We start from the raw sequence: 17,501 nt of genomic DNA, 5'->3' as shown, positions 1-17,501 counted from the left end.
GGTTAGGGTTAATCATCATACAGGGTTAGGGTTAATCATCATACAGGGTTAGGGGTTAGGGGTTAGGGTTAATCATCATACAGGGTTAGGGTTAGGGGTTAGGGTTAGGGTTAGGGTTAATCATCATACAGGGTTAGGGTTAGGGGTTAGGGTTAGGGGTTAGGGTTAATCATCATACAGGGTTAGGGGTTAGGGTTAGGGTTAATCATCATACAGGGTTATGGGTTAGGGGTTAGGGTTAATCATCATACAGGGTTAGGGTTAATCATCATACAGGGTTAGGGGTTAGGGTTAATCATCATACAGGGTTAGGGGTTAGGGTTAATCATCATACAGGGTTAGGGGTTAGGGTTAATCATCATACAGGGTTAGGGGTTAGAGGTTAGGGTTAATCATCATACAGGGTTAGGGTTAATCATCATACAGGGTTAGGGGTTAGGGTTAATCATCATACAGGGTTAGGGGTTAGGGTTAATCATCATACAGGGTTAGGGGTTAGGGGTTAGGGTTAATCATCATACAGGGTTAGGGGTTAGGGTTAATCATCATACAGGGTTAGGGGTTAGGGTTAATCATCATACAGGGTTAGGGGTTAGGGTTAATCATCATACAGGGTTAGGGTTAGGGTTAATCATCATACAGGGTTAGGGTTAGGGTTAATCATCATACAGGTACAATAAAACATAACATTTAATTCATTTTCCACATCATTTAGGTCACATGCATTACATCATATATTCTCTTCTGACAGCTGAAAACCAGAGGCAGGATACCAGTTCAGCTGGTATACCAGTTCAGCTGGTATACCAGTTCAGCTGGACACACACTGACCGCTGGTTTCTACTAGTTCAGCTGGACACACACTGACCACTGGTTTCTACTAGTTCAGCTGGACACCCACTGACCACTGGTTTCTACTAGTTCTCAGCTGGACACACACTGACCACTGGTTTCTACTAGTTCTCAGCTGGACACACACTGACCGCTGGTTTCTACTAGTTCTCAGCTGGACACACACTGACCGCTGGTTTCTACTAGTTCTCAGCTGGACACACACTGACCACTGGTTTCTACTAGTTCTCAGCTGGACACACACTGACCACTGGTTTCTACTAGTTCTCAGCTGGACACACACTGACCGCTGGTTTCTACTAGTTCTCAGCTGGACACACACTGACCGCTGGTTTCTACTAGTTCTCAGCTGGACACACACTGACCGCTGGTTTCTACTAGTTCAGCTGGACACACACTGACCACTGGTTTCTACTAGTTCAGCTGGACACACACTGACCGCTGGTTTCTACTAGTTCTCAGCTGGACACACACTGACCACTGGTTTCTACTAGTTCAGCTGGACACACACTGACCACTGGTTTCTACTAGTTCTCAGCTGGACACACACTGACCACTGGTTTCTACTAGTTCAGCTGGACACACACTGACCGCTGGTTTCTACTAGTTCAGCTGGACACACACTGACCACTGGTTTCTACTAGTTCAGCTGGACACACACTGACCGCTGGTTTCTACTAGTTCTCAGCTGGACACACACTGACCGCTGGTTTCTACTAGTTCAGCTGGACACACACTGACCACTGGTTTCTACTAGTTCTCAGCTGGACACACACTGACCGCTGGTTTCTACTAGTTCTCAGCTGGACACACACTGACCACTGGTTTCTACTAGTTCAGCTGGACACACACTGACCGCTGGTTTCTACTAGTTCAGCTGGACACACACTGACCACTGGTTTCTACTAGTTCAGCTGGACACACACTGACCGCTGTTTTCTACTAGTTCTCAGCTGGACACACACTGACCACTGGTTTCTACTAGTTCTCAGCTGGACACACAATGACCGCTGGTTTCTACTAGTTCTCAGCTGGACACACACTGACCACTGGTTTCTACTAGTTCTCAGCTGGACACACACTGACCGCTGGTTTCTACTAGTTCTCAGCTGGACACACACTGACCGCTGGTTTCTACTAGTTCTCAGCTGGACACACACTGACCGCTGGTTTCTACTAGTTCTCAGCTGGACACACACTGACCACTGGTTTCTACTAGTTCTCAGCTGGACACACACTGACCACTGGTTTCTACTAGTTCTCAGCTGGACACACACTGACCGCTGGTTTCTACTAGTTCAGCTGGACACACACTGACCGCTGGTTTCTACTAGTTCAGCTGGACACACACTGACCGCTGGTTTCTACTAGTTCAGCTGGACACACACTGACCACTGGTTTCTACTAGTTCAGCTAGACACACACTGACCACTGGTTTCTACTAGTTCTCAGCTGGACACACACTGACCACTGGTTTCTACTAGTTCTCAGCTGGACACACACTGACCACTGGTTTCTACTAGTTCTCAGCTGGACACACACTGACCACTGGTTTCTACTAGTTCTCAGCTGGACACACACTGACCGCTGGTTTCTACTAGTTCTCAGCTGGACACACACTGACCGCTGGTTTCTACTAGTTCTCAGCTAGCTGGACACACACTGACCGCTGGTTTCTACTAGTTCTCAGCTGGACACACACTGACCGCTGGTTTCTACTAGTTCTCAGCTGGACACACACTGACCACTGGTTTCTACTAGTTCTCAGCTGGACACACACTGACCGCTGGTTTCTACTAGTTCTCAGCTGGACACACACTGACCGCTGGTTTCTACTAGTTCAGCTGGACACACACTGACCGCTGGTTTCTACTAGTTCTCAGCTGGACACACACTGACCACTGGTTTCTACTAGTTCTCAGCTAGCTGGACACACACTGACCGCTGGTTTCTGGTCAGGAAGGATTGGACATACAGTTCAGTACCAAAACACTGCTTCATCTGGACATATGATCTAAGTTTTGGTTTAGACCATAATGATGTCATTTGACCGTTTATCTTTGTAATTACTAAATAGTTTTTGTTTCAACCTATTGATATTACCATAAAGCATATTCTGAAAGATCTGATAAATGATAAATTGTAAATTGTAATTGTATATCATAGGTATTGATCCAGGCTGTTCATTGGCTGTGTGTTGTATCGTAGGTATTGATCCAGGCTGTTCATTGGCTGTGTGTTGTATAGGTATTGATCCAGGCTGTTCATTGGCTGTGTGTTGTATAGGTATTGATCCAGGCTGTTCATTGGCTGTGTGTTGTATAGGTATTGATCCAGGCTGTTCATTGGCTGTGTGTTGTATAGGTATTGATCCAGGCTGTTCATTGGCTGTGTGTTGTATCGTAGGTATTGGTCCAGGCTGTTCATTGGCTGTGTGTTGTATAGGTATTGATCCAGGCTGTTCATTGGCTGTGTGTTGTATAGGTATTGATCCAGGCTGTTCATTGGCTGTGTGTTGTATCGTAGGTATTGGTCCAGGCTGTTCATTGGCTGTTCCCGGACTTTGCCTTCATGTGGTTGGTCGACGAGGCCAAGAAGAACCTCCCACTGGAGCTGGACTTCCTGAACGAAGGACGGAACGCCGAGAAGATCTCCCGGATGCTAGGTCACTTTACCTTCTTAAAGGTACAGTACACCCTGATGCTAGGTCACTTTACCTTTTTAAAGGTACAGTACACCCTGATGCTAGGTCACTTTACCTTCTTAAAGGTACACTACACCCTGATGCTAGGTCACTTTACCTTCTTAAAGGTACAGTACACCCTGATGCTAGGTCACTTTACCTTCTTAAAGGTACAGTACACCCTGATGCTAGGTCACTTTACCTTCTTAAAGGTACACTACACCCAGATGCTAGGTCACTTTAGCTTCTTAAAGGTACACTACACCCTGATGCTAGGAGGTCACTTTACCTTCTTAAAGGTACACTACACCCTGATGCTAGGAGGTCACTTTACCTTCTTAAGTTAAACTATTTTGTGTTTCTCCCTGTCTCCCTCTCTGTGTACACACACACACACACAAACACACGCACACGCACGCACACACACACACACACACACACACACACACACACACACACACACACTCCCACACAGGTCCCGGCCGTGCACTGGGATCTCTCCACCAGGAGGATTCTAACCATGGACTTCGCAGAGGGAGGACAGGTCAACGACCTGGAGTACATGAACACACACCGCATCGACGTCAACCAGGTGTGTGTGTGTGTGTGTGTGTGTGTGTGTGTGTGTGTGTGTGTGTGTGTGTGTGTGTGTGTGTGTGTGTGTGTGTGTGTGTGTGTGTGTGTGTGTGTGTGTGTGACAGTGCACATTAGACAGTGCAAGCCGTCACTGTACATAAATAAATGTACATGTTGATGACTACATGTTGTCTCAGTAAGACACCCCCCCCCCCTATCCACAAGGAGGAGCAGTGCACCAAAGCATTGTGGGAATTGTAGTCTGAAGGAAGTGAGCCCAGTGTCCATGACATCAGAGACACTGGGCTCACTGTTAATATCTAAAACCATAAAGACCCCCAGGAACGTTATTAACCCATTCAGTACAGGAACCCCTTTTGGTGTTGTCCTGTACGGCACCCATGGGCACCTGGTGGCCCGGGGGCCACATGAGGCCCTCAGGTTAATATCAACAGGCGGCCCGGGGGCCACATGAGGCCCCCACCTTCACTTAATGTGGCCCTCAGGTTAATATCAACAGGCGGCCCGGGGGCCACATGTGGCCCCCACCTTCACTTAATGTGGCCCTTCGGCAGAATATACTTACATATAACATGACCCATCGTATTCAAATGTTATTGACTTTTTTATGTCCAATATTTGTATTTAAGTTCATAAAGTTAACATACGTATAACTAGATGCATTTGAAATTAAATTAAAAAATAGCAAAAACATAATTCAGGATTGAAATTCTGCGACGCGTTTTGAGCTTGTAGATCGGCTATTTTTACTACAACATTATATGCAATGTGGCCCCTCTGGAGTGAGTGTGGAACTATAGTGGCCCTATGGAGTTAGTGTGGAACTATAGTGGCCCTCTGGAGTGAGTGTGGAATTATAGTGGCCCTCTGGAGTGAGTGTGGAACTATAGCGGCCCTCTGGAGTGAGTGTGGAACTATAGTGGCCCTCTGGAGTGAGTGTGGAACTATAGTGGCCCTCTGGAGTGAGTGTGGAACTATAGTTGCCCTCTGGAGTGAGTGTGGAACTATAGTGGCCCTCTAGAGTGAGTGTGGAACTATAGTGGCCCTCTGGAGTGAGTGTGGCCCTCTGGAGTGAGTGTGGAACTATAGCGGCCCTCTGGAGTGAGTGTGGAACTATAGGTGCCCTCTGGACTGAGTGTGGAACTATAGTGGCCCTCTGGAGTGAGTGTGGAACTATAGTGGCCCTCTGGAGTGAGTGTGGAACTATAGCGGCCCTCTGGAGTGAGTGTGGAACTATAGTGGCCCTCTGCATGGTCAAAGTTGCCCACCCCTGCTGTAAGGGATTGAGTGACATGTTAGTGTTGCTAGACGGACCGTTATGATTGTAACACACTTCCTCTGCTTCCAGACCTAAAGTAAACAGTAAACTACACACGCTCTCCGTCTCATTCTTATATGTGAACTTAATGCATAACGTTTACAGGTGTTTTAAGCATTATGTTATACTTTAGCTATTGAAAAATAGCAGATATACAAGCACAGAGTGCCGCTCTATGAGCTTGTAGATCTGCTATTTTTAACTCAAATCTTTGCTTCTGGGAGGAGGGTCCCTGGAACATCATATTGTCAGATGGGGGTCGGAGGCCAATTACAGATAATCTTTGGGGGTTCTTGACATGAAAATGTTTCAGAAAACTGTCAGGATTTAGAAGACATTTGTAGAATCGTCCTCAGGTCTAAATGGGTTAACCGGCCACGTAAGTCCCCTAACCTCATATCAGTCTTAACCGACCACATAAGTCCCCTAACCTCATATCAGTCTTAACCGACCACGTAAGTCCCCTAACCTCATATCAGTCTTAACCGGCCACGTAAGTCCCCTAACCTCATATCAGTCTTAACCGACCACGTAAGTCCCCTAACGGCTTGCACATTAGACAGTGCAAGCCGTCACTGTACATAAATAAATGTACATGTTGATGACTACATGTTGTCTCAGTAAGACACCCCCCCCCCTATCCACAAGGAGGAGCAGTGCACCAAAGCATTGTGGGAATTGTAGTCTGAAGGAAGTGAGCCCAGTGTCCATGACATCAGAGACACTGGGCTCACTGTTAATATCTAAAACCATAAAGACCCCCAGGAACGTTATTAACCCATTCAGTACAGGAACCCCTTTTGGTGTTGTCCTGTACGGCACCCATGGGCACCTGGTGGCCCGGGGGCCACATGAGGCCCTCAGGTTAATATCAACAGGCGGCCCGGGGGCCACATGAGGCCCCCACCTTCACTTAATGTGGCCCTCAGGTTAATATCAACAGGCGGCCCGGGGGCCACATGTGGCCCCCACCTTCACTTAATGTGGCCCTTCGGCAGAATATACTTACATATAACATGACCCATCGTATTCAAATGTTATTGACTTTTTTATGTCCAATATTTGTATTTAAGTTCATAAAGTTAACATACGTATAACTAGATGCATTTGAAATTAAATTAAAAAATAGCAAAAACATAATTCAGGATTGAAATTCTGCGACGCGTTTTGAGCTTGTAGATCGGCTATTTTTACTACAACATTATATGCAATGTGGCCCCTCTGGAGTGAGTGTGGAACTATAGTGGCCCTATGGAGTTAGTGTGGAACTATAGTGGCCCTCTGGAGTGAGTGTGGAATTATAGTGGCCCTCTGGAGTGAGTGTGGAACTATAGCGGCCCTCTGGAGTGAGTGTGGAACTATAGTGGCCCTCTGGAGTGAGTGTGGAACTATAGTGGCCCTCTGGAGTGAGTGTGGAACTATAGTTGCCCTCTGGAGTGAGTGTGGAACTATAGTGGCCCTCTAGAGTGAGTGTGGAACTATAGTGGCCCTCTGGAGTGAGTGTGGCCCTCTGGAGTGAGTGTGGAACTATAGCGGCCCTCTGGAGTGAGTGTGGAACTATAGTGGCCCTCTGGACTGAGTGTGGAACTATAGTGGCCCTCTGGAGTGAGTGTGGAACTATAGTGGCCCTCTGGAGTGAGTGTGGAACTATAGCGGCCCTCTGGAGTGAGTGTGGAACTATAGTGGCCCTCTGCATGGTCAAAGTTGCCCACCCCTGCTGTAAGGGATTGAGTGACATGTTAGTGTTGCTAGACGGACCGTTATGATTGTAACACACTTCCTCTGCTTCCAGACCTAAAGTAAACAGTAAACTACACACGCTCTCCGTCTCATTCTTATATGTGAACTTAATGCATAACGTTTACAGGTGTTTTAAGCATTATGTTATACTTTAGCTATTGAAAAATAGCAGATATACAAGCACAGAGTGCCGCTCTATGAGCTTGTAGATCTGCTATTTTTAACTCAAATCTTTGCTTCTGGGAGGAGGGTCCCTGGAACATCATATTGTCAGATGGGGGTCGGAGGCCAATTACAGATAATCTTTGGGGGTTCTTGACATGAAAATGTTTCAGAAAACTGTCAGGATTTAGAAGACATTTGTAGAATCGTCCTCAGGTCTAAATGGGTTAACCGGCCACGTAAGTCCCCTAACCTCATATCAGTCTTAACCGACCACATAAGTCCCCTAACCTCATATCAGTCTTAACCGACCACGTAAGTCCCCTAACCTCATATCAGTCTTAACCGGCCACGTAAGTCCCCTAACCTCATATCAGTCTTAACCGACCACGTAAGTCCCCTAACCTCATATCAGTCTTAACCGACCACGTAAGTCCCCTAACCTCATATCAGTCTTAACCGACCACGTAAGTCCCCTAACCTCATATCAGTCTTAACCGACCACGTAAGTCCCCTAACTAACCTCATATCAGTCTTAACCGGCCACGTAAGTCCCCTAACCTCATATCAGTCTTAACCGACCACGTAAGTCCCCTAACCTCATATCAGTCTTAACCGACCACGTAAGTCCCCTAACCTCATATCAGTCTTAACCGACCACGTAAGTCCCCTAACCTCATATCAGTCTTAACCGACCACGTAAGTCCCCTAACTAACCTCATATCAGTCTTAACCGACCACGTAAGTCCCCTAACCTCATATCAGTCTTAACCGACCACGTAAGTCCCCTAACTAACCTCATATCAGTCTTAACCGGCCACGTAAGTCCCCTAACCTCATATCAGTCTTAACCGACCACGTAAGTCCCCTAACCTCATATCAGTCTTAACCGACCACGTAAGTCCCCTAACCTCATATCAGTCTTAACCAGCCACGTAAGTCCCCTAACCTCATATCAGTCTTAACCGACCACGTAAGTCCCCTAACTAACCTCATACCAGTCTTAACCAGCCACGTAAGTCCCCTAACCTCATATCAGTCTTAACCAACCACGTAAGTCCCCTAACCTCATATCAGTCTTAACCGGCCACGTAAGTCCCCTAACCTCATATCAGTCTTAACCGACCACGTAAGTCCCCTAACTAACCTCATATCAGTCTTAACCGGCCACGTAAGTCCCCTAACCTCATATCAGTCTTAACCGGCCACGTAAGTCCCCTAACCTCATATCAGTCTTAACCGGCCACGTAAGTCCCCTAACCTCATATCAGTCTTAACCGGCCACGTAAGTCCCCTAACCTCATATCAGTCTTAACCGGCCACGTAAGTCCCCTAACCTCATATCAGTCTTAACCGGCCACGTAAGTCCCCTAACCTCATATCAGTCTTAACCGACCACGTAAGTCCCCTAACCTCATATCAGTCTTAACCGGCCACGTAAGTCCCCTAACCTCATATCAGTCTTAACCGACCACGTAAGTCCCCTAACCTCATATCAGTCTTAACCGACCACGTAAGTCCCCTAACCTCATATCAGTCTTAACCGACCACGTAAGTCCCCCTAAGTCCCCTAACACTCACGTGTGTGCACGTGAGTGTGCACACACACACACACACAGCATATCATAATGGACTGAATGATAAAGTGGCAGTGGTGTTTGCTGGTTGCACGTGTGTGTGTGTGTGTGTGTGTGTGTGTGTGTGTGTGTGTGTGTGTGTGTGTGTGTGTGTGTGTGTGTGTGTGTGTGTGTGTGTGTGTGTGTGTGTGTGTGTGTGTGTGTGTGTGTGTGTGTGTGTGTGTGTGTGTGTGTGTGTGTGTGTGTGTGTGTGTGTGTGTGTGTGTGTCTGTTAAATTGTTGCTGATCAAAGGGAGGGCACTGCTAAGGAACACAATGAGCCCTAGTCGACGCTCCGATCACACGCACGCACACACACGCATACGCACACGCACGCACACACACACACACGTGCACGCACGCACGCGTGCACACACACACACACACACACACACACACACACGGCTCCATCTTGCGCCACCCTTATCCCTAAACTTATTTCCCATTTCTTACTATTTTGAAAAACATTTTAAAATAGTTCAACTAGCCGATCTACATGGAGACATTGTGAGCTTGTAGATCTACATGGAGACATTGTGAGCTTGTAGATCTACATGGAGACATTGTGAGCTTGTAGATCTACATGGAGACATTGTGAGCTTGTAGATCTACATGGAGACATTGTGAGCTTGTAGATCTACTTAGAGACATTGTGAGCTTGTAGATCTACATGGAGACATTGTGAGCTTGTAGATCTACATGGAGACATTGTGAGCTTGTAGATCTACATGGAGACATTGTGAGCTTGTAGATCTACTTAGAGACATTGTGAGCTTGTAGATCTACATGGAGACATTGTGAGCTTGTAGATCTACATGGAGACATTGTGAGCTTGTAGATCGGCTATTTGAACTATTTTAAAAGGTTTTTTAAAATAGTAAAAAATGGAAAATTAGTTTAAAGGAGAATTCCATGCTAGAAGGCTTTCTTACCTTTCTTACCTTTCTTTGTAGTCGTTACGTCCCCACCAAAGAGGTCCAGGTGTTATTTGTAGTCGTTACGTCCCCACCAAAGAGGTTCAGGTGTTATTTGTAGTCGTTACGTCCCCACCAAAGAGGTTCAGGTGTTATTTGTAGTCGTTACGTCCCCACCAAAGAGGTCCAGGTGTTATTTGTAGTCGTTACGTCCCCACCAAAGAGGTCCAGGTGTTATTTGTAGTCGTTACGTCCCCACCAAAGAGGTCCAGGTGTTATTTGTAGTCGTTACGTCCCCACCAAAGAGGTTCAGGTGTTATTTGTAGTCGTTACGTCCCCACCAAAGAGGTCCAGGTGTTATTTGTAGTCGTTACGTCCCCACCAAAGAGGTCCAGGTGTTATTTGTAGTCGTTACGTCCCCACCAAAGAGGTCCAGGTGTTATTTGTAGTCGTTACGTCCCCACCAAAGAGGTCCAGGTGTTATTTGTAGTTGTTACGTCCCCACCAAAGAGGTCCAGGTGTTATTTGTAGTCGTTACGTCCCCACCAAAGAGGTCCAGGTGTTATTTGTAGTCGTTACGTCCCCACCAAAGAGGTCCAGGTGTTATTTGTAGTCGTTACGTCCCCACCAAAGAGGTCCAGGTGTTATTTGTAGTCGTTACGTCCCCACCAAAGAGGTCCAGGTGTTATTTGTAGTTGTTACGTCCCCACCAAAGAGGTCCAGGTGTTATTTGTAGTTGTTACGTCCCCACCAAAGAGGTCCAGTTTTTTTGTGCAAAAACTCCTTTTTGGCTGTTTCCCCTACCATAAGCCCTCAATGAATTGCATTGAATTGAATGGGAATTGAATGGGGTGTTTTGCTAATTCGCTTATTTCCATTGAAATAAGTAGTAAAGTGGGATATTATTTACATTATGAAGAGAGGATTTATACAAAATAATAATAATTTTGAGCGATGGAAATAAGCGAATTAGCACAACACCCCATAGCCCCATTCAATTCCCATTCAATTAGGGCTTATGGTAAGGGGAAATAGCCAATAAGGAGCTTTTGCACAAAATAACACCTGGACCTCTATGGTGGGGACGTAATAACTACACATAAAGGTAAGAAAGCCTTTTAGTATGGAATTAACAGATGCCGGGATTCCTTCAAAATAGGTGCTCTGGGGTGCCGGAAAGACATGGCCGCTTTTACTCGGAAACCCATGACCCGGAAACAATCCTCTAAAAAAGTTTACTTTACATAGCTAGCTTACATTGCGATTGTTTTAATTTAAACGATATATGATCCAAAAAGCGTTCATATTTTGCGGGAGAGACGGATGAGGAGCAGAAATGAAGCGCCAGTATATCGATCCGTTCAACACCGCCCTGGATTAGGAGAGACGAGTCATTCTTTCCGCCGCACTAACAGCTAAGTCAACGGTAAGCTAACAATTGCCTGGAGTGTAGCATACGGTAGCCGAAAGGCGAACTGACAAATAAAAAAAGGAGACATTTCAGAATATTCTTATCTCGCCCTGTATCATTGAGGATGCGCTAGGACGTGTGAGGACGTCGGATGTACCCCTCGGTTCGAGTCCCTAAGACGTTTCCAGACGTCCTATGTACAGAATGTGTTAAGATAAGGGTTGAGGGGTAGACATGGAACAGAATGTGTTAAGATAAGGGTTGAGGGGTAGATATAGCCCACGCTGTCATGGAACAGAATGTGTTAAGATAAGGGTTGAGGGGTAGATATGGAACAGAATGTGTTAAGATAAGGGTTGAGGGGTAGACATGGAACAGAATGTGTTAAGATAAGGGTTGAGGGGTAGATATGGAACAGAATGTGTTAAGATAAGGGTTGAGGGGTAGACATGGAACAGAATGTGTTAAGATAAGGGTTGAGGGGTAGATATGGAACAGAATGTGTTAAGATAAGGGTTGAGGGGTAGATATGGAACAGAATGTGTTAAGATAAGGGTTGAGGGGTAGATATGGAACAGAATGTGTTAAGATAAGGGTTGAGGGGTAGACATGGAACAGAATGTGTTAAGATAAGGGTTGAGGGGTAGATATGGAACAGAATGTGTTAAGATAAGGGTTGAGGGGTAGATATGGAACAGAATGTGTTAAGATAAGGGTTGAGGGGTAGATATGGAACAGAATGTGTTAAGATAAGGGTTGAGGGGTAGACATGGAACAGAATGTGTTAAGATAAGGGTTGAGGGGTAGATATGGAACAGAATGTGTTAAGATAAGGGTTGAGGGGTAGATATGGAACAGAATGTGTTAAGATAAGGGTTGAGGGGTAGACATGGAACAGAATGTGTTAAGATAAGGGTTGAGGGGTAGACATGGAACAGAATGTGTTAAGATAAGGGTTGAGGGGTAGACATGGAACAGAATGTGTTAAGATAAGGGTTGAGGGGTAGATATGGAACAGAATGTGTTAAGATAAGGGTTGAGGGGTAGATATGGAACAGAATGTGTTAAGATAAGGGTTGAGGGGTAGATATGGAACAGAATGTGTTAAGATAAGGGTTGAGGGGTAGACATGGAACAGAATGTGTTAAGATAAGGGTTGAGGGGTAGACATGGAACAGAATGTGTTAAGATAAGGGTTGAGGGGTAGACATGGAACAGAATGTGTTAAGATAAGGGTTGAGGGGTAGACATGGAACAGAATGTGTTAAGATAAGGGTTGAGGGGTAGATATGGAACAGAATGTGTTAAGATAAGGGTTGAGGGGTAGATATGGAACAGAATGTGTTAAGATAAGGGTTAAGGGGTTGATATGGAACAGAATGTGTTAAGATAAGGGTTGAGGGGTAGATATGGAACAGAATGTGTTAAGATAAGGGTTAAGGGGTTGATATGGAACAGAATGTGTTAAGATAAGGGTTGAGGGGTAGATATGGAACAGAATGTGTTAAGATAAGGGTTGAGGGGTAGATATAGCCCACGCTGTCATGGAACAGAATGTGTTAAGATGAGGGTTGAGGGGTAGATATGGAACAGAATACACATCATTGAGATTTCTCCAGAAACGTCATTATAAAACTTATTCCGGGACCTGTTTAGACCTGACACCAATTCTACAAAATGTCTTCTAAATCCTGACAGTTTTCTGATGAACCTCATGTTTCTATGTCAGTGGTTCTCACAGGGTTAAAACCTCATGTTTCTATATCAGTGGTTCTCACAGGGTTAAAACCTCATGTTTCTATATCAGTGGTTCTCACAGGGTTAAAACCTCATGTTTCTATATCAGTGGTTCTCACAGGGTTAAAACCGCATGTTTCTATATCAGTGGTTCTCACAGGGTTAAACCCCCATGTTTCTATATCAGTGGTTCTCACAGGGTTAAAACCTCATGTTTCTATATCAGTGGTTCTCACAGGGTTAAAACCTCATGTTTCTATATCAATGGTTCTCACAGGGTTAAAACCTCATGTTTCTATATCAGTGGTTCTCACAGGGTTAAAACATCATGTTTCTATATCAGTGGTTCTCACAGGGTTAAAACCTCATGTTTCTATATCAGTGGTTCTCACAGGGTTAAAACCTCATGTTTCTATATCAGTGGTTCTCACAGGGTTAAAACCTCATGTTTCTATATCAATGGTTCTCACAGGGTTAAAACCTCATGTTTCTATATCAGTGGTTTTCACAGGGTTAAAACCTCATGTTTCTATATCAGTGGTTCTCACAGGGTTAAAACCTCATGTTTCTATATCAGTGGTTCTCACAGGGTTAAACCTCATGTTTCTATGTCAGTTGTTCTCACAGGGTTAAAACCTCATGTTTCTATATCAGTGGTTCTCACAGGGTTAAACCTCATGTTTCTATATCAGTGGTTCTCACAGGGTTAAAACCTCATGTTTCTGTGTCAGTGGTTCTCACAGGGTTAAAACCTCATGTTTCTATATCAGTGGTTCTCACAGGGTTAAAACCTCATGTTTCTATATCAGTGGTTCTCACAGGGTTAAAACCTCATGTTTCTATATCAGTGGTTCTCACAGGGTTAAAACCTCATGTTTCTATATCAGTGGTTCTCACAGGGTTAAACCTCATGTTTCTATGTCAGTGGTTCTCACAGGGTTAAAACCTCATGTTTCTATATCAGTGGTTCTCACAGGGTTAAACCTCATGTTTCTATATCAGTGGTTCTCACAGGGTTAAAACCTCATGTTTCTATATCAGTGGTTCTCACAGGGTTAAACCTCATGTTTCTATATCAGTGGTTCTCACAGGGTTAAACCTCATGTTTCTATATCAGTGGTTCTCACAGGGTTAAAACCTCATGTTTCTATATCAGTGGTTCTCACAGGGTTAAAACCTCATGTTTCTATATCAGTGGTTCTCACAGGGTTAAAACCTCATGTTTCTGTGTCAGTGGTTCTCACAGGGTTAAAACCTCATGTTTCTGTGTCAGTGGTTCTCACAGGGTTAAAACCTATGTTTCTATGTCAGTGGTTCTCACAGGGTTAAAACCTCATGTTTCTGTGTCAGTGGTTCTCACAGGGTTAAAACCTATGTTTCTGTGTCAGTGGTTCTCACAGGGTTAAAACCTATGTTTCTGTGTCAGTGGTTCTCACAGGGTTAAAACCTCATGTTTCTGTGTCAGTGGTTCTCACAGGGTTAAAACCTATGTTTCTGTGTCAGTGGTTCTCACAGGGTTAAAACCTCATGTTAATGTGTCAGTGGTTCTCAAACTATTTCATGTCATGGACCCCCAGAATTATATGTATTTTGCTCCGGACCCCCATCTGGAAATATGTTGTTCCAGGGACACCCCGCCCCCCAGAAGCAACGATTTGAGTTAAAAAGTTCACTTTGAAAGAAGCTTGTAGATCTGCTATTTTTCAATAGCCAAAGTATAACATAATGCTTAAAACACCAAAAGGGGTTCCCGCCCAGAACGGGTTCAGTGGGACCAGAGGGGTTTGAAACCCACTACTGACGGCTGACCCCTGACCCCTTATTGACCCTAAGGATGCAGACCACCTGACCCCTTATTGACCCCTTATTGACCCTAAGGATGCAGACCATCTGACCCCTTATTGACCCTAAGGATGCAGACCACCTGACCCCTTATTGACCCTAAGGATGCAGACCACCTGACCCCTTATTGACCCTAAAGATGCAGACCACCTGACCCCTTATTGACCCTAAGGATGCAGACCATCTGACCCCTTATTGACCCTAAGGATGCAGACCACCTGACCAATGTTCCCTCTAATTTTTTTTCGGTCTGAGCAAACACTCAAACCTCCTGAGCAGACATCAGCAACTACTGAGCAATCATACATCACCTTGACACCAACTATCCAAACGTTAGATAATGCGAAGTGAGCGACCCTCACTTCACACAGGTGTGATTTTTTTCTTTTTTCCAAATGGATTTTAAGGTTACGCAAGTTACAACATTTGTATTTTATCAAGGTGGTAGGCTAGCAATTTTAGGAATATTCAGTTAGTATATATGAGTGGTTCTCAACCTTTTCAAGCTGTGACCCCCCAAAGTAATCTTTGAACTGGGGACCCCCCACCAAGACAAGCAACAGAATGGGTCCACAGATAAATATTGTGAAAATAGACGATCTACAAACTCGTTGTGAACTTGTAGATCGTCTATTTTCACAATTGTTGCCTCTTTCTTTATTATTTAATAATCTGGCCAATGTTTGACCAGTTTTTATAGCATAGTTTGCTGATTACTTTTCATGCAGTCTTTTTCTTTTAGAGCCTTTGAGGTATTATAGAAGTCTTAAAAGTCCTTAAATTGTCACTTCATTGTCATCTGGGGACCCCCCCCCCCCCCCCCCCCCCCCCCAAATCATGTGGGGACCCACAGGTTGAGAACGACTGTTATATGAATACTCAATTGTGCATTACATGGGGGGCATGAGAAAACGTAAAAACTTTATTGGGACACACACGAGTTTGTTGGTGTGTTTTTGAACTCCTAGTTTTTCAGATTGTCGAATGTCAGCAGCCCCTTATGGCCCCTACTACGCCAACGATGGGCTATTATTATATGTAGCTACATAGCAGAGGGATTGATTGATTGAAGAAAGATGTATTAACAGATTGGAGAATTACAGAGATAGGTTCCATATGGGGCTAGACCGCTAGAGATTAACGCTAGCTTCCACATGTTGTTTCATTCGCAAGTACACCGGGACTGGGGGCTTGTTGTGCTGTAGTGACGTTAGCTAACCAGCTAATGCGAAGCTAACGTTAGTCCCCCTCTCGTTGTTGTTGCGCACAGCCGTGCTTTTATCCACACTTCCATCCGTTCGCCTTTTAAATCTAAATGTCCCATCAACGCACGGGTCCAAGGTGCGTTCTTAACTTCTTGGGGTTTCATTAACACTGACTGCACTGCTGCTGCTGTTACGTCTCCACCTCTAAAGTCCCGACTCCCCACTCGCCGCGCACTGCGCGCAGACGGCGCAGTCATACACAGGAGGAGAGGAGAGGAGACCAAAGAGTCAAAAAGGAGGGGAGGAGACCTGTCTGTCGCCTCGCCTGTGTAATCTAAATAAACTGTTAAGTAAATAGAAATAAAGTGTGGGCAAATGTCGACTCTGGATAGGTATTATTACTGTAATGTAGATGATACTCGGGGGGGAGACAATTTTTTGTTTTTAAAGAAAACTTTTTTTTTACACCAGTGTCGGTGTCTGTGCGCGACAGATTTCAGTTGTGCGCGAGAGCATTTGGCCATGTGCGCGCTGCGCGCACGGGCGCACCTTAGGGGGAACATTGCACCTGACCCCTTATTGACCCTAAGGATGCAGACCACCTGACCCCTTATTGACCCTAAGGATGCAGACCACCTGACCCCTTATTGACCCTAAGGATGCAGACCACCTGACCCCTTATTGACCCTAAGGATGCAGACCATCTGACCCCTTATTGACCCCTTATTGACCCTAAGGATGCAGACCATCTGACCCCTTATTGACCCTAAGGATGCAGACCATCTGACCCCTTATTGACCCTAAGGATGCAGACCATCTGACCCCTTATTGACCCCTTATTGACCCTAAGGATGCAGACCACCTGACCCCTTATTGACCCCTTATTGACCCTAAGGATGCAGACCATCTGACCCCTTATTGACCCTAAGGATGCAGACCATCTGACCCCTTATTGACCCTAAGGATGCAGACCATCTGACCCCTTATTGACCCTAAGGATGCAGACCATCTGACCCCTTATTGACCCTAAGGATGCAGACCATCTGACCCCTTATTGACCCTAAGGATGCAGACCATCTGACCCCTTATTGACCCTAAGGATGCAGACCATCTGACCCCTTATTGACCCTAAGGATGCAGACCATCTGACCCCTTATTGACCCTAAGGATGCAGACCACCTGACCCCTTAATGACCCTAAGGATGCAGACCACCTGACCCCTTATTGACCCTAAAGAAAAGGACGCCTCTATCGGAGACTCACACCAAACTCTCGGAGACGCTGAGAATGATTTACAAACTGCGTATGTGCTCAAGATGACCTCATGGGACACCCATGAGGTCATCTATCATCCATTTACAATTTAGGCATTTATCAGACGCTCTTAATCCAGAGCAATTTACATTAAAGGTGTAGTGAAATGA

General features: G+C 45.3%; 1 protein-coding gene across 1 annotated transcript in view; it reads left to right on the top strand.

Moving 5' to 3' along the window:
* The window catches only part of LOC306919127 (aarF domain-containing protein kinase 1-like), a 95,239-nt gene that overhangs the window by 49,393 nt on the left and 28,345 nt on the right, over window positions 1-17,501 (top strand). The window contains exons 7-8 of the mRNA XM_079531963.1: window positions 3,379-3,537; window positions 4,011-4,127. Coding sequence (XP_079388089.1) covers window positions 3,379-3,537; window positions 4,011-4,127 — 276 coding nt within the window. The remainder of the gene's footprint in view (window positions 1-3,378; window positions 3,538-4,010; window positions 4,128-17,501) is intronic.

This window comes from Electrona antarctica (assembly GCF_951216825.1).
Source record: "Electrona antarctica genome assembly, contig: scaffold_57, whole genome shotgun sequence".
NCBI lineage: Eukaryota > Metazoa > Chordata > Actinopteri > Myctophiformes > Myctophidae > Electrona > Electrona antarctica.
Note: the sequence above shows the minus strand (reverse complement) of the source record. Positions and strands in the feature narration are given on the sequence as shown.